We start from the raw sequence: 27,876 nt of genomic DNA, 5'->3' as shown, positions 1-27,876 counted from the left end.
TTTCTTCTTTTCTCAGTGTTTTATTTGTTCCACGTTGCTTTATGGTTTTTTTTCGTCACTGCTTTTATTTTCCTGCTTCCCATCAGATTTCCTCCTCTTTACTCTCTGTCCTCTTTTAGTCTCTTATTTGTTCCTTTCAGATAAACACCTCTATTTCCTCTCTCACCCTGCTTTAATTTAGTAAAACTATATTGGCCTGAGAAGATCTACCTCAATTTTCCATGTCTCTAAACTTTGAAACTTCAGGCAGGTACCTGCACGTCTGCTGCATGTGTAGAACTGCTTCAGACAGACGGAGCTCGGTTAGTTAGCGGTGAATCACAATACGAAGTTTCCTGGCAAATAACCTCTGGCTTTACTAGGGACAGGCAGTAGCCCTGGTAAAATTCCTGGTGAAGTTCAAATTGGGACCTACATGTTGATGACTGTTTCATAGCTGCGTGAGGCTATGAAGACCCACTGGTTTCCCACATCTTTTCATTATAGACTGTTAATGTTCAACCTTAGGAGTAGTCCAAGAAAGCCAAGAGGAGTATTATGAAGGAAGATTTTTAACAAAGCACAAAAAGTTCAAAATTCCTTCACTTTATCTCAGCATTAAACCTCAGCTTGTAGACATTTTGGCTTGTGCACTCTGGCATCAGCTGGCTCACTTGGGAATCCTAACATCTTTAATTTATAGCATCGATGGATAAGACTGTTCCCTTTCCTAGCAGGGGTAGCCCAGGAGCCTGTGTTCCCTTCAGCTGTTCTCAGCCCTGCTGCTGTAGCTCCACCATCTCCCATACCTACACATCTCCTCCGAAGGTCTGCAGTGGTCAGGGTTGAGTGAGTGTATACCTGTGTGTACATACAGAACTCTTTCGCCTGGTCCAGTCTTTCATCCTCATAGATGAGGACTCGTCTGTTTCCAATGATAAAATACCAAACAGAATACTGACTCAAAGTCATGGGAAACGGAAATATAGAAAAACTTGTCATACATATCAGGAAGTGTAAGAGGTCTCTTGGCACAGAGAAGGAGAAAGAAATAGTACCTGGAAGCCAGCCTGCCATCCTAGGTCCAGCATTAGGGCATTTGTCACTTCAAGAATTGGGAACTTTTAAGGTCAGGAGAGAAAAAAGGATCCAATGCTTTCACTCTCAACTCACAAAACTGTCGGCACTCTTTTAAGGCACCAGATGTGGTCAACCAAGCAGTGCTCACCTTAGAGGACTTTCCAGCCTACTAAAACCATATGGTCACCTCGAGTGCAGAAATAAACTTTAAATAGGATTCAGAGAAGTCTTCCAAATTAATGTTTTAAAACGTAAGTGCTCAGGAAAAAAGGTATGAAGAAATGATTCTGCAAAACAGTATTCTTCCCCTGGCAGAAAAGACTCTTGCATCCCTTTCATGTCATGAAAGGGGAAAAGCTCTTCTATGTAATCAGATAGGCAGGAGAGTTTCGACCTCGCCTTTGTTTGGTACATCAGTTACACATGAAAGACTTTAAAGTATCTCTTGAGTAATTTCTTCACAATCTGAGGGAAGTCATGCTTTATGGAAACACTTTGAAATATTTATATTTTAAGCATATTTATCCAGATTCCAAAGGAGATTTGAATAAGATGTAGATTGTAAAATCTCTCTATATAAATCTAGACCTTAGTATATACTATCTTTGTGACCAAAAATTCATTATATATATGTTGCTTTTCTGTGCAAGCCCAAAGATGATTGTAAAAATGTATGTTTTCCACTATCACGGAGGAAAAATGTATTGACTTACTATAGGTAAGCAGAAAGTCTTAAGTAGATCTATTATATGAGGATAGTGTCAGAGAAAAAATGACAGAATATATAAATTCTTTCAGCATTTTTTCAGCTACAACTATAGACCTTAAAAAAAAATACAAAAAACCTCTCCAAAACCTAGCTCCAAGGGCAGTAGCAGTTGTTACTGTGAGTGCAGAAAAATACTGAGATCATGTTCATGGTAGTGATTCTTCAAAATTCTAGGTTAAGACTGATTAAATGGAATTAACAAACTTTGCATTTAATATCAGAGGGACCTTCCATGGCAGCTGGGTAAGGTCATTGCTACCAAATGAATAGTGGAAGAATCCTGTATAGGAAATTTAAAGTGCACATAATATTTCAATGTCTTTTTAGGTCCTTTTCTAACTGAGTGTAGTTAAACATGTAAGTTAAACTCAGTGCTGGTATGTTGGTATGTGCCTCAATATAATAGGTGCTATCAAGAGGATTTTAGAGTAGCTTACATAGCTAAATTTTTTCCTATTTATGAAGTATTAAACAATAATACTTTGTTTTTTTGGCTGTTCTAAGATGAGGAAGCGGTTGAGTGTGGTAGGTGCATTTTTCTTCTTCGATTTAACTTTTCTTTCTTAAGTTATGTTTTCACTCTGTTTAATGATTTCCTTTCCTATTTTTCCTTTGTGCTTCTCAGAGGAAATTGAAGGTACATGTACAAAAGTTTCCCTGCATAGCCCAATAATTTTATTTAGAGAACATGTGTTTAGAATTAAATGGAATATAGTCCAACGTTTCTAAGAGATGTTATACATATAATGCTTTTATATTGCCACCAAATACATTGAATAATTTTTTAAAGTAGATAAAAATACCAGAATATTCCTAGTTGCTTCATGTAAAGATCAGTAATTTGGACTATTGTTTTAACCTGCTTTCTCTCTTGCTCCTAAACTTTTGGAAGATATGCATAGAAAAGTAGTACCATAAAATAATATTAGCAAAACTTGGGTGGGCTGGGTTGGAAGGAGATTGTTCTGACTTAATTACATGGCCATGAGAGGTCTTGCATTTCTAATTAATACTGACGAAGTATTTCTCTGAGATGGTAGAAAGTTCATCCATGTCGTATCATCATCACTGTTTTCCCTCTGAGTATAGCCAGTTACTGTTATGGTTGCAGCATATGTTAAAGTAATAGCAGCTGATCTCTTGGGGGTTTTTTTTGTGTGTTTTTTTTTTTTTTTTTTACTTAAGAGGCCTTTGTTTATAAAGGCATTAGAAATTGTAGCTCATATTTTTGATCAAAGGGCCTCTGGCATGTAAAAATATACATTATAGCTATTTTATATCAAATGAGAGGATGTGTTTTTGATCAAAAACCTTTCTGTCTAATCCAGTGAGCCAAAACTTAAAGCTAAAGTCTCATAATGTATAATTTACGAAAAAAGCTTGATTTACATCAAATACGTTTTGCTTTCTTTTAAGTGGCATCATATTTTCTATTAACTGAGAAAGTGTGAATAACACAGTGTTAGAATTCTTTTTAGAATGTTTGCTGTCATCACAATTTTTGCTTGAAAAGGTAAAAAGATCAGTGTGCATGCTGCAAAATTCCAGAATATCTCCAGCTAAAATATAAAACAATAAATGTTGTTTTATGTTTTTAAGAAAATGGCTTATTGAAGGCTTTTTAATGCTATGCTTTGTACAGTTGTCATTTTTTAAGTAATTTCTTCTGTATTTTTTGCTGGGCTTCTAACTATTCTGCTTTATTTCTTGGCTCTTATTCTGTATGCTTTTACCCTTCGTCCAGAAGATGCTGAATATGCTGGTCACAACAGTGGATCCTATCTAGGTGAGCAATTGGTTACAAAAGACAATTCCTTCCTTTCTTTCAGCTCCTTTTTCCTGGAACTACTGTGTCCACTTTGCTTTTGGGGGTAATCTGCATATAAATGTCCTTACTCTGCATGAGAAAAGCATGAATATTAAGGTTTTAAAAATGGCTCATTGGATTTGACATAAAGGGTTTATGTAGTGTACGCCTTTATCTGCTTAAACATAAGCTACTAAAATACTGCTTTGATTTTTAAGTCAAAATAAAAAATATATATAAATTTGGGAAAAATACTGACTTTAAAGTACATTAAGTGAGCAATGTGTTTAATGAAACAAAAAGGTTACTGTATCGTGAAAAATTTGAGTAAATCTTTAAAGACACTTTCAAGGTTTTATCTAAGTTTTGCTTACACTTCCTTTGTACATGTCTAACAATTTTGGGAGGATTCAGTGAGGGTACAGAGCAAATTTGCAGGCACTGGTTCTTTTTCCACATTACAAAATAAAAAAAGTCATAATAACTCAATAGCTTAAATTTAGCTTTAAAGCTAGTCTGAGCTCAATGTATCGTTGCGGGGAGGGGGGGAAGAGGAGGGGAAGAAGTCCTTTGGCTTCAGCTTCAAGATTCCAAATTTCAAACAAAAGTAACATTTAAAGGTGAATGTTCCATGATATGTTTCAACTTTTTAATTTGTGCCATTTTAAAAGCTATGTAAAAATATTTTAGTTGAAACTGTCCGCAATTCCTGCCAGCTGAAGGCTGGCTGGAGCAGATTTTGTGGCAACCAGCCCTCTTCCCAAGGCTTTCATCCTCCTACTACAAGAGGAATGGGAAGAAACTTGTCAAAGTGCTTTAGTACATCTAAGCCACTGGGCTCACTGAAACACCCTAGACCAGTACTGTAAATTAGAGGTGGTTTTCATATTGCTCTATACTGTTTTTAAATGTGGTATATAAACTACATCAGGAACACACAAAGTATATAATTGAAAGAACTTTGACTTCTTTCCAGAACCTTAGTGTGGTATAATTTCATCACGTATCTGTGGAACTAACGGTCATCTGATCATGCTGAAAATAAACTTCTTACCTTTGTTAGTTAATCAACTAAATTAATGTTGAATTGTAATTGTATTGAGAGATTGCAGCATGCTTGGAAAATGATATTTTGGATATGATTCCAGATGAACTGCATTTTCCTTATCAAATCTTCTCTTTGAAACAAAAGACCTTTTTCCCCCTCTCCCCCATCTTTTTTTTCTGTCTGCAAATACAGATTGCATGAATTCTCAAGATCAGACTATCACGGTTTTGCAATCAGATCTTAGTGGGCTGATGCTTTATTTGAGAACGAAGGTGGCAAAACAGAATCCACCTTTTCCTGGTGCTGTAGTCCTTTCAGTATAGGGCTTTCTAGGAAGGAGATGTCTTGTGGAAGAAGCTACTGTTGTCCCAGATGCAAAGAACAAAAAAATCAAGATGGAATGTAGTTTACTTAGGCAGAACTTTAAAAAATTATTGGAGAACTGCTGTATAGTGCAGGCAATGGTTTATCTCTTGAGAGCTTCCACGCAGTGGAGTGTGGCCATTGGTCCAGAGGTGGTACCTTCAGCCTTCTCATGCTGGGTCTGTGCTGTTGGAAGTGATGTATCAGAGAGGAGAGCCAGAAGACAGAACAACAGGGAGAAAAAAAGACTTGTCTAAGGTTAGGACCAATTTTGGAGTAAGGACACATGTATATTCACTGGTCGTGAATAGCTAGCTGTTTGGTTTAGAAATTAGAGGTTCCTTGGAGCTCTTCACTAAGAATCGTTCATTAAAAATTATTGTCTCTTAAGATCAAGCAGGTAGGCTTTTGAAAGCTGATATTATCACTCTTTTGCACATGGTAATAGGACACAGTGATTTGTAATTCAAATTGTCTCATGCACTCCAGTGTCTCCTCGTTTCACAAAACATTAGGAGCCCACTCCTATTCAGACACATTTAGGGTTGCTTTTCTCCTGAATTATTTTTTAGTTGTATTTTCTCAAGGAACAAACTGCTGTGGAAAAACTTTCTGGGCTGGACAAATGGCACTGCCTAACGTGTAATAATTTGAACAAAACTTGCTGACTAGCTGCAGGGAGGACACAAAACTTTTACCTGTGGGCTGTGCAAGATATAAAACTCGGGTAGTCTATAAGGTAAAGGAGTCCTAGACAAAGACACTTTTAAACTCTCTGTTACATACATGGGAGCCAATACGATATCTAATTGCTGCAGTCCACCTTCCTGCTTAGGTGGACTGGTCTGAGTAATATATTCCTTCAACCCCAAGGGTAATGAAAGCCTTCAAAGATACTTGTTTCTTTTCCTGCCTGTTGCTTTTTTGGAGAGTGGGAAAACAAATATGTCTGATTTTTGGAAACAGCTTATTCTGAATCTCCACCTGTGTTTTGCAGTACTGTTTTTTGGAGTGAATCCTGAGTGTCTTAATTTTTCTGAATGTGCATGTTCTTGAAAAATGATAGACATGTATGACACTCCTTGATTACTAAGTAACTAAGAATTTCCAGGCAAGTCTCTTCATTATTATAATGCAAGGTCTTGATTAAACATACTACACTGAAAACAAAACCTAAAACATTGTCACTGAAGGGCTTGGGTCACACCAACAAGTTCAGGGTGTTTTAGTGACACCCAATTAAATGCCTGTCTATATGTTGTAGCCTGTTACAAGAGCAAGGGAGTCTGAATTAGCTTAACCATTGATGAAGGAGTTGATGCGTATTACCTTGCATTTACAGCAGGTTGTATTCACACATATGAGCAGTTAGTATAAGGTAAGTTAAAGTATGGTAAATCGTTCCTGTATCTAAATTCTAGAAGCAGTTTTCAAAGTATGGATACACCGGTTGGTTCCTAAAACCAAAATGAATAACTCATGTTTCATGCTGCTTTTGATAGTATGTAATCACATCAAGTGAACTACAACAATTCTAATATCAATTAATGAATTTTCAGTCTATTTTATGGCTTATTACAGGTTTAGGGCTCTGTATTTGTTGGCATTTCAATCTGTGAACCAGGATATTTTGTGAACATCTGACCCTCTCTGAAAGGATATGTACTTTAGAAACACATGAGGTGGTCATGAAGAGCAACAGAAGAGGCAGCTTTCAGAAAGCAGAATGTCTGTACCATCTGGGGTGAGATCTTTTATGTCCAAGGTTATGCTGCTATTAATTTGAACTCTCCCCTCCAAAGTGACTCGGATAAATTTCATTATTTTTTACCAAATTCTAATATTTAAGTCACAGTACAGTATTGTATGTTTCTACAGTAATTTCCTGAGAAATTGCTGGGGAGAACGTTAAGAGTTTGCCTTTGCCAAGCTTAAATTCTAGTTACATTACTTGAACCTTTATGAACATACAGTAAATATAGATGAATATCATCTGTTTACTATTCTCAATTTTGTCTTAAAAATCCAGACATAATCTAAATTTTTATTAACCCTGTCTAAATGTACAAGCTGGGAATCAGTCCAGAAGCAAGCAGAGTAAGAAGTCTGCTTTGTGTTTGTGCAGTTCCTGTGTAACAATAGAAATACTCGGCATATGAGCCAGTATAAAAAAAATCCCAATGTTTGGTGGGAAAAAAAAAATCCAGAAATATCTAGTAAAAATATTGTATTCATACAAACCTAGATAATGACCATGGTACCAAACTTGCTTTTGTCAGTAATATGAATACAAAAAGTACTTGCAAACGCATTTAGAAATAAACAGCATTTGTTCACTGCAAGATTTCTGTTCTGTAAGATTAGACTAAATTCAGTGAAGAATATACATAATTTAAACACATCCTTAAGCACTTGTTTTAATGAATGAAAATGAACAAAAGCATGTGTAAATGCTTTATAGCAATCTGGAGCCATACTGGTGAATTTATGAAGCGTAGGTGAATTTAAATTATAATATTTCCTGTTAGGATAATTTCTCTGAATTTAAGAAATTAACTTTCTACTTTCATGAATATATTTGGATTTAAATTCACACAACATGGTTGCAATCTTTTGTTCACTTCTTCTTTAGAATTCTATAATTAAATCTAAATAAGCACAGCTTTTTACATCAGCATCCTTTTAAAATATTTTAGGGGAGACAGGTTCATGCATTGCCTGTTTTCAGTTTGGATTTCTGTGTGAGGTCCAAGTGGATTTCTCTATGTAAATGTAAGGATGTTGTTCTGACATGACCAAATTGCTAGTGGTTAAAAGAATAATAACACTTTTCTGCTAGGGTTTTTTTTTTTCTTTTTCTTAGAGATGTAAGTAGATTCTCTTGGATTGTTGTTGGGCCTTAATTAAGTTTATTAGTAGCGGCCTTTGATTTTTATTTCATGTTGAGAAGTGTTATAAGGTTTGGAGACATTTGTAGTTTGAGAACATTTGTTCTTCATATTTTCTTCCCAGCGGCTGTTGTTATTTCACCAAACTGTTACATTCCAGCAGCAGTTTATGGGTTTGCATGTTCAGTAGGCTTCTAGTCATGTAGCTGAATCCAGTGGGCTGGTGCAAGCTTCTCAGTGTTCAGAATTTTATGTTGCTTTAGTGACAGAATTTTCCCCTTTTATTTTATAGTCTGCATACTTGGCAACAGGTTAATCTCTGCTGATATCCATATTCCACAGACAGTATAGCCTGCAGCTCCTTTCATATTCATTGAGGTTTATATTATCAAATATTCTGGGCAAGCAATGCTTTTCCCCTTTGTTCTTTAAAGGAATTTACTTTTAAGCTTAATCATTTTATAGAAACTTTATTTTTCTATTGCATATCAGTATTGGTTTTGGTTTTCCATACTGATTTCCACTATATTTTTAATAATGCTTTATTGTTAATTTAAATATACAAAGTTTGTTTTTAACTTTCCTAAACTATAAAATATGCAAACATTAGCAGAATATTTTTTGCTTTTTCATAAATGTTTTTATTCCTTGCAAGTACAATGTTGTTTCAGTTCAGCTTAATCTTTGCACAGTCATAGCTGCCCAACTTACAATGCAATTATAAATGCAGAGTTCAATAAAAAATATTTATTAACAGTTCTTTATAAAATAGCTTCTGAAGGTAGTAAAGTTAAGCCACATATGTGAGGATATATAATGGCAGATGTGAGAGAGGGAGAATCATGTTTCCAGGAATGCAGTAGCAGTATCATAAAAATGTTGGATATATTTGAAACACTCTCATCCTTTCTCTCTGTACTGTACGTTTTCCTTGGGTTTGAAAGCTGCTTAAAGGAAGCTTTCTTGGGTTTCTCTATAGGGCTATTCACATGTGCTTTGAGGAACAGTTAAAACAAGTTTCAATTTGACAATAGTCTTAAAGTGGCAAAGCAATCAGCGTGTCACAGGTTTTTAATATTCAGTAGTTTACAGAGCGTCTTCACCAGCACACTGCAGAGAAACCAGCCACACTCGAAATCTGCTTCGTTATCTCTGGCTCACGTGTTTGTTCTTTTTAATTAATATAATAGCTTTTCTGTAATATCTAAGTCCTAGTTGAACTTGTTGAAAAACCTTCATAATATACAGGACAACATTACTGTTTTCATTTTACCAGTGAATTTCTGTCACAGAAATACCACGTTTTAATCAAGGAAACCCATTTTAGCAGTGGAACCGTATCACCCGAGCCTTTGTGATGCTTTATATGCAGCCTGTAAAAATGACAAGGAATGAATCAGCCTGAAGACAGCACTGAAAGATTTTCTTCTTTTTGATACAAAAAAAAAAAAAGTCTGTTTTTTTTTCCCTCTTTTAAGAGAAGAAGGAATGAAAATTCTTAAATAACCCACCACCTGGTAGTTTGGTAATGAAGTCTGAATAAAGTCGATGGAGAAAAGAGGAACAGGTTACAAATGGTCCTACTAAAACCTAACAGCAGAGATTGAATTGATATGAAGATATTGCAGAAAGGATATTTTTCCTAAAGATTCTGCAGTTCGACGTGTAAGCCGAGGTTAAGAAGCTGTTGGTAATGGTGCTCTGAGACAGCTACACAGAGGCACAGAGCTCTTGGCATTTCACACCAAATGGGAATGGAGACGATTGGTTTAGCTTCATTTCATTGCTACCCTTACTTTTTGCCTTTTCCAGATATATGGATTCTGGTTTTTATGACAAAGCTCTTTATCCTGTAAACCATTTAATAGCGAATGATGAAGAATTATTCTTTCTTTTTCTTCTCTCCCACCCCCCACCCCCTCCCCCCCCCCAATGATTATACAGAAAAAAAATCAGAACAATTTTCAGCTTGCTTTTAGGGCAACTGATTTTTTATTTTTTTAATCTGGAGCCCTTTAGGTGAGGCCTCAGGAAACTTGTAACTCACTTCATGTGTCTGTATTGCTAATGTTACTTTTAACCTTTCTTTATATAACTGTCTATACAGTTAGGTGTAGTTATGTAGCAAGAAAACATCCTCGTGTCATGATGGACTTCACCCTAGGGCAGAGAAGATCTCCCAGGCCCTCTCTTGGGTGTGTACGCTCACAGCTATCAGCACTCCAACAGGGCTTTCCTGACTGCCGTCACTTCAGCGTTAGTAGTGTTCTTTAAATAATAAAATAACATAACTCAGTTTATTTCATTATGGTTTCATAACTCATGTTGTGGTCCCTTCTCCATTTCAGTCTAGACAATACTGTAGCTCTTAAAAATGTCATCATCCTTTACTGTGGATGCCAGCTCTTCTCCTTTTTCATTGATTTTCATTTTTCTTACTCATATTTTGAATATGAATGGGTCAACATCACTGTATTCTCAAAGAAATTTTTCTTCCCTTTGTGTGTGTATGCATGTGTTGTAGATTCCTATAGGTATAGGGGCTCACATCAATAAAATAACTTGGTTAACATCCTCTGTGATCCAGGTTCTGCAAAGATTTATGCTAAGTGGAACTGTGTGTGTGCAAAATGCTAAGTCTGTAACTAAGCCTTGTAGGATTTCACTTCAAATCTGGTTCTAAACCATTTGCAGAACTGAGTCTTGAATTTGCCAGATACTACCTTTCAAGAAAAAATTGTAATTTGATTACTTCTCAAACACCTAAACATAAGTGCTTTTACAAGTTTATGAAAACATATTGCTGAAAAATCTGGGGTCACCAAAAGTTTACATGTGTTTACTGTCCTATGAAATGTTCGGGGAAAAAAAAAAGGGTTTGGGGATTTTTCCAGTATTTAAAGTGTAGTTTGTGTTTTACTTTATTACCCCCAAATAGTGAAATCAGCTTTGCGGTCCTTCTTTGCAGTCCTTCCTGTAATTCCTTTTAGAACAAAAGTGGTGCCATAGAGATACCAGTAAAATGTAATGTAATGCAATGTAAAGGATTTATTTGAAAAACTGTAAGGTAATCATTAACAGAGGAGTAAATTGTTTTTTAGCATATAGTGTAGAAGGTTTTTTTGTACTGTTCTGCTTGAAAATGCCTATGATTATCTGCTTTGAGAGTAATTAAAAGCTATGTGAAATTTCCAGTCTTCTAGATAGGCACTGTAGATGTCACACTGTTGATGCAATTGTAAATCCAAATTTAATAGGAGTATTAACTTTTAATTTCATGCTAACATATCCATAATATGGGTACTGTATTGTCTAAGATGTTTCACAGTGTTTTGGAATTTAACTAACAGTGTTTGGTTTTACCTTTAAACATTTTCAGGAAAGGTTTTGTGCACTTTTTTTATGCTACCAGCATGGAGCTAAGCACAAAAATATTGTTCAAGGAGTTAATTCTCATTAACCCTTTCAACCACCAGATGTGTTTCTACCATATGTCATATTTGATGTCTGTGTGCCATGGTGATTTAACAGAAATGCATTAAATGTGGTATGAGAGTCCAGATTGCATGAATGTTTTCCTTATGTATGTATACTAATGTATAAGATACTCAAATTATCTAAATATGTTAGCAACTTATTGTAATTATATTTTACAGCTTTTTGTTGCAACTGTTACGATTTTATTGGTAATCTTAATTTTGCAGTTTAAATAGGCACCTGATATAGTTTTAAAACTGTGGGAAAATACCATTCTAATGACCTGGCTTGTTAAACATAGAATTTTTTTTTTATTCCATGCACCAATCCTCGAATGTTTGGAAGAAACTGTTTTCAAATATTTTGAGAATACTTATTTTCTTACTTTGAAAAAATCCTGTTCTTATTGCAGCTGGTTTTAGAAGAAGCTTTCGTCTTAGCAGAAAAGATAAAAAAACAAACAAATCTATGTATGAGTGCAAGAAGAGTGATCAGTATGATACAGCAGATATCCCAACATATGAAGAAGTTGCAAAATATAGGCGACAACCTAATGACAAATACAGGCTTGTAGTTTTGGTCGGTAAGTTGTTTTCTTTCTTTCTCTGGTAAAACAGAGGACTGCTGGTTAGCGCAATGCTTACCACAAAATCATTTAGTTTGGAATGGATCCCAGGAGGTCAAGCCTCCCACTCATCAGGATTAACACTGGGTTCAGAGCAGGTTGGTGATGACAACAACTTCGGGAACCTGTCTTCCCACCATGTCTTCTCTTGTCTTCCCACTACACACCTCGGTAAAGAAGTGGCCTCCATCTTCTCAATGGGTATCAGAAGGGTGCTGGTGGGTCCCCCTGAAGACGTCTCTTTTCCAAGCTAGACAAGCCCGATTCCCTCAGCCTCTCCTCACAGGTCATGTGCTTCAGCTCCCAGCCATCTTGGAGGCCCTCCACTGGCTTTCCTCCAGTTTATCAACATCTTTCTTGTAGCAGTGCAGGGTTTGTCGTGGACAGAGTATTCCTCACAGGGTCTAACAAGTGCTGAGTAAGGGAGAAGAATCATTTCCCTCTATCTACAGGCTAGGCTCTCGCTGATACATCCCAGTCTTCTGTTAGCCTTCATTGCTGCCAGTGTGTGCTGTGGACTCATGCTTAGCTCACTGCCCACCTGGACCCCCAGGTCCTTTTCATCCAGGCTGCTCCCCAGCCAGTCAGTCCCCAGCCGGTACTGTTGTGGGGCTTAGTCTATCCCAGATGCAGGACTTTGTATTTGTCCTCATCAAATTTCCCAAATTTCTGCCAGCCCATGCCTGTAGCGTACCAAGGTCCCTCTGAATCTAAGTCCTGCCCGTGACCAAGTCACTGGCATCACCCATTTTAGTATCTGCAAACTTGATGAGGGCCCATTCTGCATCCTCCTCCACGTTATTGATACAGATATGAAACAGAGTATGTCCCAGGGTAGACCCCCAAGGAACTCCACTTGTAATGAGTCGCCCAGTAGAGTACAGACCAATAACCCTTCCCTTTGAACATGATCATCCATCCAGTTTGTCACCTGTCTAGTAGTCCACCCATCTAGACAGGATGTTCCAGCTTGCATATAAGGATGCTCTAGGAGACCATGTTTAAAGCCTTGCTAAAACAAAAGGAGATGACATTAAAATATAGCTACCAGGGTTACTAATCTGCACCTGGCAGTCAAGCTGTACTAAAACTCAGAAGAATTAGGTCAGTGTTCTGCTCTTAGAGATCAATCAATATATCTATGTGGAAAAAAGAAGAAAAAAAGAACAGAATAAATACCTGTGGTCAGCCAAGACAGAATATATAAGTGGAAAGAAACAAAACCATCTACTGTGTTAGAATAAGTAAATAGACAAGTAGAGAGAAAGGCAGATGAAAGGTGGACTTCTGTAGGCCAAGAATGGATGTAAACATAGCTGCAGAAGACTCAAGATGTCATCCGTAGTTAGCTTTCTGTTCTATAATCTGTCACTGCTATGGGTTCCCCACAGCATTTATTATCTAACCAAAATGCATTGCTTCCGTCTCCTAAAAAAAGAGAACGTACATTATCTTAAATTTTTCAAAGGTAACCATTGGAGTACCAATGAGTAATGAGTAACCATTACTACCAATGAGTAATGTCTCATTGCTTATTGTTTCTTTTGCAGTAGCACATAGGTTGATGCTTCATTAGTAAAGTTTCCTCCATTCTGAAAGCAGCAGAGCAGAGAAATATGACCCTCTATCAGGGACTGTTATGAACTGTTGAGTAGCTGTGTTTTTATATCGCTCATATCCAAGGGAACATTAAATTTAGTTTTTAATAAACAGTTTTGTCACTCTCCAGCACTAAAATTCAGCCACCTACTAGTGTGATCACTGTGAGATTGTGGGCTATATACAACAAGTAATAACATGGTTGAGTTGATTTTACACTTACATCAACAGAGTGCAGTGCAAAAGTGTGATAAGTAGACTTTTTATAACAAATTGCATATGTCTGATCTAAGGAATACCTAGAGATTTCATTTGATTTTTATTGTAATAAATCAAATGAAGAAAGTGTGCTTTTTCAGTAACAAAAGCAGTTCAGAAATTTATTGCAGACTTCAGTAATTCTAATGTTTTTCTCTGGATATTAAGAGCAGCTTAAGTCTGGCCAATACCATAAAAATGTCTTGGGCAAAATGTGGAAAAACTAGCAGAGCTAAGCAACGCAGGTATAGTAGAAGTGAACACATTTAAAAAGCTTTTTGTGTGCCAGTAGCAGCATTCAATATAATCCGTCAAATATAATTTGGATATTAGTACCAGGAAACAAAGGGACAGATAATTAATTTATAGCTGTAATTGGTGGGGGCATTAAATGTCTGTTGTGTTTTGCTAGGCCTAAATGTATAATTTACTGTTGGAAGGTTTTTTTAGGTTTTGTTTTGCCCTTTTTTAGGGGGAGAGAGTTTGACAACTTTGAAGTGGAAATTTCTTTTGGCTTCATTTTAAATTGGTCTAGTCTAATTTACAGAATGCAAATTGCACACACAGTAATTTTTAGCGCCCTGTAGTGTGATATATATACTACTCTCAGGTTCAGCTAGATGCATTAGTTTGTCAAGATTTTACCTTGTCTGCAAATGTAGGTTCGTGAATAAAGTCCTGCATATCCTTGGGGCTAAAATAACAGATCATCTGAAGCAGTAATGATACAGATGCTTCTGCTGTGCTTTTAGTTGTTGTAAATGTGATGAGTCTGCTAAAAACAAAATTATCCAATACCGTGTCACCAGTCGTCTTTTGGTAACTTACTGTTTCCAGGCTGCCAACAAATCCTTGAAGTCTTCCATCAGAAATATTGCCTGCATCCTAAGCATGATACCTTGCAGCCCTATCAGGCAAAGGCAGAATATTTTAATATGAAACGTATTTTTTATACACGAGAATTTTCTTTTACATTAATGAGGAAGAAGTCCTGCTCACAAAGGCTTCTGCTTCAATAACTGTGAGGGGCAGACTAGCACAAATTTTATTTCCTGAGTCAAAATGCATGTGCCACATGCTATAACTTTACATGGCGTAGCATCAGCTAAGTCAGAGCTTTCAAAGGGGCAGTGCTAGGATAAAGTAAGGTCAGCTGTAACAAATCATGAGCGTGTCTCCCAGAATGCATGCAGTTACATGCATGCGGTGTTGTTACCAGAGGCATGCACCTTTCCGATGCTGTGGTCATCCATGGTGACACATCTGTCCTAAGTGGGCAGTGGTGGAAGCAAGGACCAGAGGCGTGTAACCACAAAAGAGCAGTTATTTATAGTGTGTGACACAATCAGAAAAGGCTCTCTGTCTCTGAATTAGGCTGCCAGTACTCTCCACAATGGCGTCCTTCTGGTCACCACAGCAAAGAAAAGGAATCTGGGACTGGAAGAGTTCTCTATTATTATATTGCTTACATTTATAAAAAAATCCATCACCTCTGGTTTTATCATGAAGGAGCTACGTGGAGGCCAGGTCTATCTCAGAGCAGGGGAGGATGAAATGGGAATGGCTCCTAGCTTTCTACATCTCCTGACTTACCGTGTGTTCGGTAGTGGCTTGCAGAGACTTAATAGGTCTACAGCAGTAGTGCAGGAAAATGGCCTACCATGGCCATACTGCTTCAAGTAAACCATCAGGACAACGACAAAAGAGACCTAGAATCGCTATCTTCATTAATCCTTCCTGGTTGAAGGCATGGGTAGGTCAGCATGGCTCAGGAATGAATACATAGGATGCAACATATTGGCTAGCCTTGCCCATGAGAACAGCAGTTTAAAATCACTGATCCTGTTTCAGTGAACAGCAAATTTAGAAGTACATTCCCACTGCTAGTTGTAATTTACTGTAACACAAAAAAATGAGGTTTTGCTTTCCTACCGCATATCTCATTGAACTACAGTTGGGCATGCGTGTGCAGTCATTGCATTATAGTGATCAGTTGTACTAGAGAAGGAGTAACTGAGCCACAGAACCTCTGTCAAGGCATGTTTTCTACAGGGTCTTTATGATCCCAGCAGGGATGTTGTCATGTGACTACCAAAATCTTTTCTGAAGATTTTTTTTTTTCTTTCAAATAGACTTCTAGGAGGTCAGTATGTATCTATGGGTGAGGAATGGATGGTTGGGTTAACCATCCTGAGACCTGAACTTACATCAAACAATTTTTTCAGTTTTCTTCAGACATGTTTGAATAGTACAAGATTTAACACAATTTTTAATGATTGGTGGTTTAATTCTGCAAGTGTCCCTCAAAGCGAGGTAGGCACTACAGCCCATTTGTGCAGGATTCGCCCATTACTTAGCTTAGGTAACTCAACATGCAACAGCAAGCAACATAAATGTTCCATTAAAAAAATTTTTAAAAAGTCTCTAAATCTGTTGCCGTAACTCTAAATATTGCTGCCTGGGGTGATTTATAGTAAACCAAAACTATGCTACAGCCATGGATCCCACATGCCTGGCATTTCATTATAAGAATCTGGAGTGTCCTTTTCAATCCTGATGCTTTATTCTCTTATTGAGTTCAAATCATGTTCTGGTTCATGATTATTAGAAACCAGCATCTTGCTCTGCTGCATCAAAATGAAAAGATATTCAGAATAGAAGTGTACGTTACACTCTGGAGATACAGTGTAAAAATCAGCGTAATGGATGGCATTGCTAATTAGGAATCAGCCTTCAGCATCCATATGCTACAGTTACGAGAACTGTGCGAAGACAGCACCGAAAAAAAAGAATCTACACCTTCCAGTAGTTAAATTTAAAGATGATTTTTAAATGGTAATCTGGAAGGGGAGACAAAGTAATAGTGAGGTTGTGGTCTGGAAACAGATTTGATCTAAGTTTCCAAAGCATCTGTTGCAAGAAGTGAAGCCTGGATTCTTTATATATAAATAGAGCTAAAAGCATATTGTTGATTTGACAGCGTGTAGACAGAGGAAATAATATTTGTGTAGATTTGATGGGGAAAATCTTTTGCTTGAAAGGAATACAATGATTTTTTTTTTTACTTGTATTCCATTTGTTTCATTCTACTTTGCTAGGATATATTGAGAATTTTAATTACTTTTCCTATAAAAATCCATATTTGCCTTAAATAGCTATACTATAAAAAGAGGAAAAATGTTTTTTTAAAAAATAAGAACAAAAGTAGTGCCATTATCTACATGACACGTTTTTTTCCTCTGCAGACATGCACCAGTAGAGGCTGCTGTACACCATATTAAATAAACATTTATATATACTGATAGATTAATTTACAGGCAGGTCAGAGATGGAACTTGAAATGTAGTTGTGTGTTTAACTTACGTAAACATATAAAAATTATAAATGCAGAAACCCTAAGATTTTACAGAGCGACTGTAATCTGGGGATAGTAGCAAAGTGGCAAGCATTTGCTTTTCATCATTATGTGTTTCTAACTTCAGGCAGGGCGGATAGTCATTTTTACAAATAGGCACCTGAAATAGCATCAATCTTTGCTTTTTGTTATCAGACTCTCACTAGTAATTAACCAATACATCACCATTTCATTAAAATGTTTATTAGGTTTTGTATTTCTGATGTGTAAAGATGTCTCTGTTAAAAAGCACTCCATGCAAAATGTATCACTTCTACTAGAAGAGCAGGAATTTTCCTCAAAACCACAGGTATTATCCTTGTATTACTTGGGATATGGTTCCAATGATGCCCCCTCCTCTGCCTTCTGCTGTTGACCTGGCTCTGCAGAAATGAAGCCACTGCACTGTCAGAAACACGTGAGCACGCAGAGCTGAGCTCCCTCCACACACACGACGCCGTGGCCCCACCACCAAAGGGGCCAGGCAGGCTGGAGCCCTGCGCGAAGGGCTCCTGGGGGCAGGCAGCAATTGCCCATGGAGTCTTTGAGACCTCACAGGACAGAGTGCCCTCACTGAGACCTAAAGCACCACTGGCAAGCGGCTGAGAGTTAGGGACAACCTGAAAAACAAGAAGAACGTCTGCTCAGTAGCTTCTAGGACAGCAGTACTCAAATGGAGGTGGAGGAGATGGGTCAAAAAAATTCCGTGCTGTCTGTGTTTCTTCCTGCCATCCTCTTTCCAAGAGTGGTCTCTCTTTGGCAGCCACGTGAAGAAGAAAACATTTGCCTTGACCAGTTCAGACAGCAGGCAGCAGATGAGCATAGTTTAAAAGAAAATCAACAACAAAGAAGCCCAAACATCCCAAATGGGTTGTTGCCTGGCGAGTGCTGCTGTTCCTTCCTCTCCCTGTGCGATGCCACCCTGGCCCAGTCAAAAGGTGGACGGTGACAGCTACAGCCAGCCAGGGGCCGGGCGGTATTCCTGCCTGCAGCCGGGGCTGGAAGGAGCAGTGCTCCCAGGGCGTGGGGAGAAGGTGGGAGCAATGCTCCTCAGGGGCGTCTGGTGCAGACAAGGGATGCAGCAGCTGGAGGGAGTGAGGAAAAGGCCACGATGACACATGGAGTGCAGAGGCTTTGGGGGGGACTTTATGCATGTCAGCTGGGGCCCTCTACTCTGTGAGTTGGGGATATTCTGGCAAAATGAAGAGCCAAACCAGATTTTGTGCTGGAAAGCTGCAAGTTAGGGTGCAGGGGTCTGTAGTAGGGCTGAGGATGGAGATAGGTGCGTATTGTGGGTAGTTGCTGTAGAAAAGAGTTAGCTTTGCTGTCAGCTTTTTCACTGATTTTTCCTCAGCAGTAAAGTCAGAGCAGAGTAACTGCCAACTACATCCCCTGAACTTTGTCAGCGCTGTATATTCTAGGAGAGGCTAGAACCATGGGCGTTTCCAAATGACTCTGATTAAAAGCCAATATATGTTATAGCTATATGCTACGTAGTCTTACCTCAGAGAGTACTTGTACCTGAAGACTAGAGAGAATTGGCTGTTGGGAAACAGCATGATTTTTTTCTTTCAGGTCCTGTGGGGGTTGGACTGAATGAACTTAAACGGAAATTGCTGATCAGTGACACCCAGCATTACGGGGTAACAGTGCCACGTAAGTAAAAATACACTTCTATTCTCCTAATGCTATACTTGCATTATTATCCTTTATTATTGCATTACCTTAAGGCACTTTCAAATTTGGGTCTCTAAATGCATGCTTGGCATCCAAATACTTCTCTAATTTTTAAAAGTGCTGCTGCAGTGGTATTTTAAATAGCATTGATTAAACTGATAGGACGTTTTGGCTCAGAGGCATTGCAGTAGACGTTTAGTACAAGTTTAACATGATTGGTGTCAGCGAGGTTTAGTAAATGAAACTCAGCTGAAGAACACCCTGGATTTGGCTGTAAAGCAGTGAAACGTACCCTGTTACCAATGCTTGCTTGCAGCAAAATGGCCTTTATATATTAGACAGGCTGAAAAATTCAGACTGATGATAAGCAGTTTAATCTTGTGAATAAATTAATTAAATCCCTTTGACTACCTTTAGAAAAGTTGATTTGGGGATTTTTTCCCCATTTCCCCCTATCTGACCAAGTAGTGTAATTTATATAATGTTGAATAACATGGTTCTATATTAACTTCTACGACACTTTATTGGGTTTTCTTTAATGTGGAGGACTTGACAGTTTTAGTTAGACGTTCATTCCTTGGTTTGCTTTCTGCTTGTACCTGTGCCTCCTATTGGGATCATTAAAAAAAAAGGGTCCAATATTCTGAATGTGGGAGATAATGTCACAAGGTTTTTGCAAGTACAGGTATTCTATAAAGTATATATATGAATGAATTTGCTAGGTAGAAAAATTAATACATTTGGTTTTGGCAAGTCATTTCATTTGCACATATTTGCTTCAGCTGGGTATTGAAAACAACAACAAAAAAAGCCAGATGTTCCTAAATATTTAACACATTGAAGCATATGCAATCATTTGCCCAAAAATATTTCTCTAAAAATTGCCAGTATTCATCAAGCTGCCTTCTCTCTTTTCTCTTCCAAATTTGTGGTTATAATTTAAAACAAACACGTAAAGAAATCCCTCTCCCTGAAATTCAGTAAGTCAGGACTTGGAGGGAAGTGGGGTTCTTGTCTTGGAAATGTTTCTCTTTGTGTCAACCTAAAGAGCATGATATCAAATGGCATTCAGGATTGTGTTTTTGCAAGCAGTTGTGTATGTTCCTGTGTGACAGAGAATGCATGATGCTGTAACATACGACTTGTATTAAATAGGACTTTGGAATGGGTTCGTTATTCATAAGTGGCAACCCCACAAATAAGTTTCATTTATAAGCAAAACCTTTATACGTAGTACTTGAAAGTAAGAAATGCAAATACTACAAGGCTACTGAAAGAAAAAGGAATTCAGTTTTGATCACCAGAAAAAGAAAGGCACTAAAACATAAAATTCACACCCCATTTTTTTATTATCATGCTTCACATACCATAGCTACAAGTGTTGTTAATGAATGTAACATTTTATAAATCAGGTTGGTGACCTTTGTTTCCCTTTATGGTCTTGTATGCTAATAAGTTTAACAAGTGACAAGGCTGGGGTAATTGTTACGGACTGCTGCTCCTTTTATTATTCAGCTGTCCTCATTTTATTGGATTTTTCCACTAGTTAATAAAAATGATAATCTGATACTTGTCCAGTAAGTTTTTTCCTGCTTTTCCTGCATGCTTTTAAACTCAATCCTGTCATGTTGAGTGCCGCCTACCAGATCCAGAGCAGCCTTATGTCTGTCAGAAGTGAGGGAACTGCTACGCTTAGTATTGCACAAGGGTTGTGTGCTTTTCAATGTTTCCTGAACTGGGTTGCATTATATTGTTTTGTGCATCTTTTCCTTTTTTTTTTTTTTTTTTTTTTTTTTTTTAAATTTAATGAAACTGCAGACACTACCCGACCAAGGAGAAGCCAAGAAAGTGACGGTGTCGAATACATTTTCATTTCCAAGCACTTGTTCGAGACAGACGTACAGAATAACAAGTATGTTGAAGAGATTTTAACTAGAACCGCCATTAAAACAATGGCTTCATTATAAAATGGGGCTGGTTGTAATTTTAGATGATAAGTCAAAGTGGATATAAGTTGCAGTGATTTGAAGATGTGTTAAAATTACATTTTGATCTATAAGCAGTTCAAAGCAGCTGGCAAAAACACACAGCAAAAAAGCAGTATGTGCAAACAAAAATGTTTCTAAGCTTCCAAATAGTTTCATTACTTCAGCTTGTCAAGAAGACACTGAAATTGTAGGTGTGCAGGATGGGGGAGCACTAGGGCAATAGGGCATCATCTGTCATAGCAATAAAGCACTGCAGCTCTAGGAGGGGGGGCCCTGGAAGTGCTGCAAACGTGCTTGAGTCAATGTTTGCATAGTTCTGCTCTCTTTCAGGCCAGGCACTTCCTCTGCTTTTGAATTTAGAGAACTACCGTGAATCCCCTGCCTGTAAACTCACCAGAAATTAAACTAAAATGAAGACAATGGTAGCATCGTGCTCTCCAGCAGCCTGTAAAATATCGTAGCTTGAAACTCTGCCCCAGTGTTTCAGAGGGCAAAAGTGTATTAGACACAAAGCTGTGGGTTTTATTGAAACTTCAAACTGTGCTTTGCTTTTTTGGCAAATAACGCTTTTACTTTTATAGCACATAACCAGCCGCCTTGCTTCCATTAGCACCATCGTCGCTCCTCCTCCTCTTCTGAGACAGAGAATTTGGATATTCTGTAGTGTGCAATGAAATTTCAGTAGTTTCTATTGTTTAGCTTATCCACTGTTTTATTGCATTGCATTAGTTCAGAAAAAGAGGTGATGGAAAACATTAGTGGGCTGTTGGACTACAGTACTTTTTTCTCTTTAACTGTAATACAAGCAGGTGTTACTGATTTGAAAGTGGTAAAGTAGAAGATTTCTTAAAATTGACATGCTGAAGTACTTGACAGCATTTCCTTTATAAAACATGGTAAAACTCTCATGTAAAGTAAAATATTTTTGCTCCTGAATTAGATCTTACAAACCAAACTGATAAGCTTTTTTCTGGAGAAAATGGAAATTATTCCAGTTGTTTTCATCTTCTGCCACAGGTTCATCGAGTATGGCGAGTATAAGAACAACTACTATGGTACAAGTTTAGATTCTGTTCGATCCGTTCTAGCTAAAAACAAAGTTTGTTTGTTGGATGTGCAGCCTCATGTAAGTAAGCACGTCTTTTGGATTCTTGTAGTTCCCCACATTGCATATTGGGATTCCATGAAAAAAAAGATGTTTCTAAAAAGGTATATTTTATTCCACATTGAATGACTGTTGAGTGGGCTTGCTGGGTACCTTTATCACAGCAAGACTCTCTGAAAGGAGAAGAGGAAGGAAGCTTCAATACTTATTGGCGAGTATTCAGCTCAGTAATTAACTGAATTGAAAGCCTGCAGCATAATACCAAAGATTTAATTACAAAATGCTCCTATATTTTCATTCATCTTTCTGCTGGCTTGGGTTAGAGGTTCTCTCTGAAACTTCAATTTTAGAATAGCTTTGAGCTACCACCCAGTCCAGCAACTCTCTCTCACGTGTTTAGCCAGACCGTTTGTGCAAAGGGTTTCCACGCAGGGTGGACACGAGTCAAGGAATGCACTAAATGTGATGTTGGCTGGATAATGGTTAAGAACATTCCTCTCTAAACCATTTGTTCTTGCACTGACCTTGTCTTTTGAACAGCTCCACTGGGAATTTTTATGCTACTAATAACCATAGTGCTTCCAGGAGCTGGACTAATTTGTTCAAATCCAGCCAAAGTATTTCTTCTCCAAGGGTGGCCAGCCTGTGACTTCTGAACCCCGGCAGCTTGTGAACCATTCCCGGGGCAGTTTGGGACGCGGGGCTGTGCCACAGGAGCAGGGCGGGGGGCTGCGCTGGCGAGGAGTGTCCGGGGAAGCCAGACCCTGCGCCGGGGAGGAGGGGAGCTGGGCAGGGGCTCCTGGGGCTGATATTGCCAGGCTGCTCTGCAAGACCGTTCCATGCCCAGCATGGCCCTGTTTTCCAGTGAAGCACCAAATTCTCCCAGGGAGCCAGGCTTGTGAACTGTTCTGGGATCCCACTGTCCAACACTGCATTTTCCTGTGGGCCCTGGCAGTGTGAAGAGGACAGAAAGCTGCTGGCCATCCCATCCCTGCTTCACCCTGTGCGCAGTCTGCATTGTAGACCTATCTCTAGCTACTCCATACGTAGCATCGCTCGACTCGCTCAGGAGTGAACAGTTATGTAGTGGACACACAGTAGTGAAGAGAACAAATCATTGACCTGTTGTGACAGAGTGTCACGGACACCTTTTCCTGCTACTTTTCATGGGTACAGAAAGTATTATTCCTGCTAAAATGTGTTGAACTTTTCCTCCCCTCGATCCTCCCGCTGCAGTGCACAGCCCAGCCTTTGCCGGACTGATGGGATTTATCAGCAGCCCCTGGGGAAATGGAGACTTTTCTTACTGTTCACATGAAAATTCTCCTTACATGAATCAATGCCGATCACAAGGGCAGGATGGCAGTAAATGAAAAATAGCCATCTAGAAGTGCTTTATGGGTTTATTTTGGTTAGTGGAGAATTTCTTTTATTACAGTAAATTCCGTTGTGCAAAATAAACTAATTAATTAAAACCTTTCCTCTTCCCAGACAGTGAAACACTTACGGACATATGAATTTAAACCATTTGTTATATTTATAAAGCCTCCATCAATTGACCGTTTGAGAGAGACCAGAAAAAATGCCAAGATTATTTCAAGTAAAGATGATAAGGGAACTGCAAAACCCTTTACGGTAAGTATATTTAGACATGGTAAAACATGAGAACTTGTTAAGGGTTTTGTTGTAGTGATTTACCTTGAAAATAAAGGTGATCGCTGAATCTCATCGACAGTACTTGTCAGGGCTTACACATAGTATCTTGTTGTTTCCCAACCTCTCTCACATTGCAAATTTACTGTGGTGTTTTCATTGTTTGATATGCTCATGGGTATTTACATTTCTGTGGTCCTCTGATCTTATGTCATTGAAGAACCCCCACAATGGAAGTATATTTTTATGAGAAATAATGCTGTGGATTTCCTTTAAAAAACTTGCATCTGGGCTTAGATGTTTCTGTTAACTATAAGAATTTCCTTGTTTTATCAAGTGTGCTATTGGGTCTAAATTTAGAGGAAAGCTCAAATATAAAGCATCAATTAAAAAAGTAAATGCTACTTTAATAGAAAGCCCATATTTGTGGATAAGAGAAAAATTTTTGGAAATGAACACTGTAAGAAAGAAGGAGAAAAATCTAAGCAAGTAACAATGCTGCTTTTTGTCAATAATCAGAAAAAAATATTAGTCAGATTACCCAACAGTAACTTATTTATTTCCTTGAAATATAATGAAATCATATTTTAATTGAAGCTAAAGCAAAGCTGATCATCGTTAGACTTTTTATCTACATTTACAGTGTGTATCATTTTCCCTCATTCAGATGTTATTTAGGATATTTAAGATTTTGTTTCAAACTGAGGCACAGGCGGTATCTGTGTAGAATATGCATTTGAAATAGTTTGGAAATAATGCGCTATAAGAATATTTTCTATGGTATATAAAATGTAAGAGGAGTTCATTCTTAAGAACAACCTTCAGGACATTGCTTAGTTAGGACAGGTTTAATCTCTCAGAGTTACATAAACAATTAAGTTAATAAGATTTGTTCCCTCCCCAAACATGAAGAGAAATCCACTGAGCCAGGTCGAACCAGGCGTAGGAACACAGCTCCTACCAGGCTCTTAAAAGAATAAAGGCTGCACTGTAATGTATCGCATGCTAATAGCAAGCTGAGACTTAAGTAATGAAAGTTTAAACGTATCATCAAAGTAAACAGCTAGAAACATTTTCCACTAGTACTGCTAACAGAAAATGTCTCTGTAATTACCATGCAGTGACTAATTGTGTCACTGCAAGGGGAGAGATGAAAGAATTGCCTGTTGAGCAAAGTCTACTCGTGAGAAGTAGATCACTTGTAATGGTAATTTCTATAATTTTTTTTTTTAGTAAAAGTACAGTTTCCATCTCCTCATGAGATGAGAAATAAGCAAGTAGCTTTGCATTTAACACAGAATGAGTTTATGTGATCCTGCTATGGACTGACTATGCCTTGCACTGATCTTACTAGGAAGAAGATTTTCAAGAAATGATTAAATCTGCCCACGTGATGGAGAGCCAGTATGGCCACCTTTTCGACAAGGTGATAGTCAACGATGACCTTGCTACAGCTTACAGTGAGCTTAAAACAACTTTTGACAGGTTGGAGACCGAGACCTTCTGGGTTCCCGTCAGCTGGCTACATTCATAATAACGTTTTAAATAGACAAAACATCTGTTGTTGTCTCAGCGTCTAAATATGGGGCATGGTTAGGCATTACTCGATGGCCGTTTTCTTGGTAGGAGGGCTTTCTAACTCTACCTGAGCAGCAGATACACTCTTCATGCACTTGGAACTGGTCTTGTTTTCCCGTGTCTTCAATCCTCCTGCCCACAATTTTGGGGCAGAACAGTCAGATTAAACTGAAGTCTTACTATGCTCCATAAAGTGAGCTAATGCTAGTGTAACAAAACTGCCAAACACCTCTTTATCATCATCTGTCTATTTCCAAGGTAAGCTTTTTTAACGGAGAGCTTGCAGAAGATACTAATTCATACTGGAGATCAGCACTTTGATGGTTTTAAGCGTAACTGCTCCCATAAAGAGCATGTCAGCACTTGGAAGTTATTACCCCTTAAGTGCTTGAGAGAACTGAAACAGGCAAAAGTGACCAACATTTTTATGAGGAAGACATCGTAGTTTTAATTACATATCAAGATAAGTGTTTTTACTTTTGTAGATGTGAACCTTGTCTTATATGTACAGAGTCATTTTAAGTATTCCTTTGCACTTCCATAGTCATGGAAAGAAAGATGTATTCAGTGGCTTAATTGTGAAATACTCTGCTGTGAGCATGCATGGATTGAAAATATTTTCACGCATGCTTTGTGGCATAACAAAGAAAACTCACAGGAATATTTATTTAAATAGGGAAAACTGTGAGTTACTATGTATATAACTTCAAAGTCTTTGGGATTAATCTTCTGTAAAATCAGTGGCAAAGTGATATGAATAGCAATAAAGTAGAGAGTAACTTTTTTTTTCCTTTAAATTGATTTCAAACATATTTGGCATCCTTTAGAAGAATTTTCCCATCAGAAGTTTTCAAACAATTAGTGAGAAAACCTTGGAGATCTGGGAAGCAGTTGCAAGAAATTAATTCTTTTAATTGTTTAGTATGTAGTGATACTTTTTAGTAGTGTAACAGATATTTTGTCTCCACTCAAAAATAAATTAATGCTGTAGACTTCACTGTAAAAAAATATCCTTGTCGCTGGTCAGACACAGTTGGTAACCTCATTTTAAAATTTGATGTGGCAGTGTAAGCAAATGTATATTAGATGATGTATTTTTAATATAGATAATTTGGTATTTTCCTTTATTTACTACTGATATGCAGGAAATGAGTACAGCTGTAAAGACCAAGTAACACTTGCGTGTTGTGTTGTGAATATGTCGTGTAAGTACAGAATGTGTATAGGAACTTGCTGACTTCAGATCACCACATCTGTGGCATTCAAACAGGAAACCGTTATTTCATGTTGATCTGTAAAGAGAATATAGCTGTCCTGTTTAATGAAAAAAGAATTTAGTGAAACTATATATATTTATGAAAGGGTTGAAAAGGGATGTTAAGTTTTTAAATTTCTTGTCAATGTGATCATTTACTAAAGAGATTACTAAGTCTGTAATTTGAAACACTGTCTCTGTAAATGGAGCTCAACATTCCATGTAAATATTTTATTTCACTTCATACGCTGATAAAGCCATCAGATTTTGCAGTTTTATTCTAAATGCGTATTTAATGTGTGGGTCACTGCATTTGGCTTAGAGTCGTATAAAATAAATGAAATGCAAGCAACAACAGCAAAATCCCTAGGAGTCTGGAAATGTTTATGCAAGAGTTACAGATGTACTGAATCCCAGTACGGATACACGCTCTGCCTGAATAGCTAGAATGTAACTTTTGTCAAATTTCACCGTTTTCCTGGTGGACTTAAACTTTTTTGTAACATAAATAGAAATTTTGTTGACTAAATTAATTGCATGGCGATTATGTGAGTTGAGAAAACGTTTTCTATTTTCTTTAAATCAAACTATTTTTCAGGGGATCTGGAATTCAGCGGGTCTGTTTGCCTTTGCCTGCGAGATGCCGAGTGCCCTCGTCATCTCTTCCAACCAACCCAAACTGAGAGGGCACTCAGCATCTCTCAGGATCTGGCCGTTTCCAACAAGAGGGGCTTTAGTCCTTACTGAAACACTCTTAACAGTGCTTCTAACCTGGGCTGTCTCAGAACATCAGTGCACAGTAACGCTCACGTAAGGGACCTGCTTTTCTCTTTAAGAAATAGATGCTAGAATGGTCTGCAAACTCCCTGTTAGAAACAGTTCTGGCTGTCCCGCAGGCGGTTTTTCTTGTCCTTTTGAAATTAATTTAATTCCCATTCCTGGGTCGGTGTGGTCTAGGAGGACCTTCTACAACAGGTTTGCTGTGCCGGGCAGCAGTAAGCAGCACGGTGCCTTGCTGCATTTACAGACACCGACCCTCTGATCCTCAGCGCAGCCCTGGCAGGAGTTTCCTAGACGGATGGCTGCCTGCCCCGTCTCCAAGCCAGGAGCTAATTCCTGAACTATAACACCTGCAAAAGAAAGGGAATCACAAAAACATAAATCCAAACAACAGCGTAAAACGTGCACAGTGTCTTTCAGGAGTGAGAAATAGTTTTAATTAAATTACTAGATTGCTCTTGAAAATGAACATTATTGCAGTGTTAGCTTCAAAAAAAACCAAAATCAAAGCGACTGGCCTCCATGAGGTGGGCAGAGATGATAGTAGGTCAAG

General features: G+C 38.0%; 1 protein-coding gene across 1 annotated transcript in view; it reads left to right on the top strand.

Annotated features, from left to right (window-relative positions):
- Positions 1-25,244, top strand: part of MPP7 (membrane protein, palmitoylated 7 (MAGUK p55 subfamily member 7)) — a 109,957-nt gene extending 84,713 nt beyond the window's left edge. Inside the window, exons 11-16 of the mRNA XM_009581122.1 lie at positions 11,824-11,994; positions 18,863-18,943; positions 20,783-20,876; positions 21,970-22,078; positions 23,549-23,692; positions 25,065-25,244. Coding sequence (XP_009579417.1) covers positions 11,824-11,994; positions 18,863-18,943; positions 20,783-20,876; positions 21,970-22,078; positions 23,549-23,692; positions 25,065-25,244 — 779 coding nt within the window. The remainder of the gene's footprint in view (positions 1-11,823; positions 11,995-18,862; positions 18,944-20,782; positions 20,877-21,969; positions 22,079-23,548; positions 23,693-25,064) is intronic.
- The last annotated feature ends 2,632 nt before the right edge of the window (positions 25,245-27,876 follow it).

Source organism: Fulmarus glacialis, unplaced genomic scaffold (genome assembly GCF_000690835.1).
Source record: "Fulmarus glacialis isolate BGI_N327 unplaced genomic scaffold, ASM69083v1 scaffold15527, whole genome shotgun sequence".
In the NCBI taxonomy this organism is placed as follows: Eukaryota; Metazoa; Chordata; class Aves; order Procellariiformes; family Procellariidae; genus Fulmarus; species Fulmarus glacialis.
This window is presented reverse-complemented; position numbering and strand designations above follow the sequence as displayed.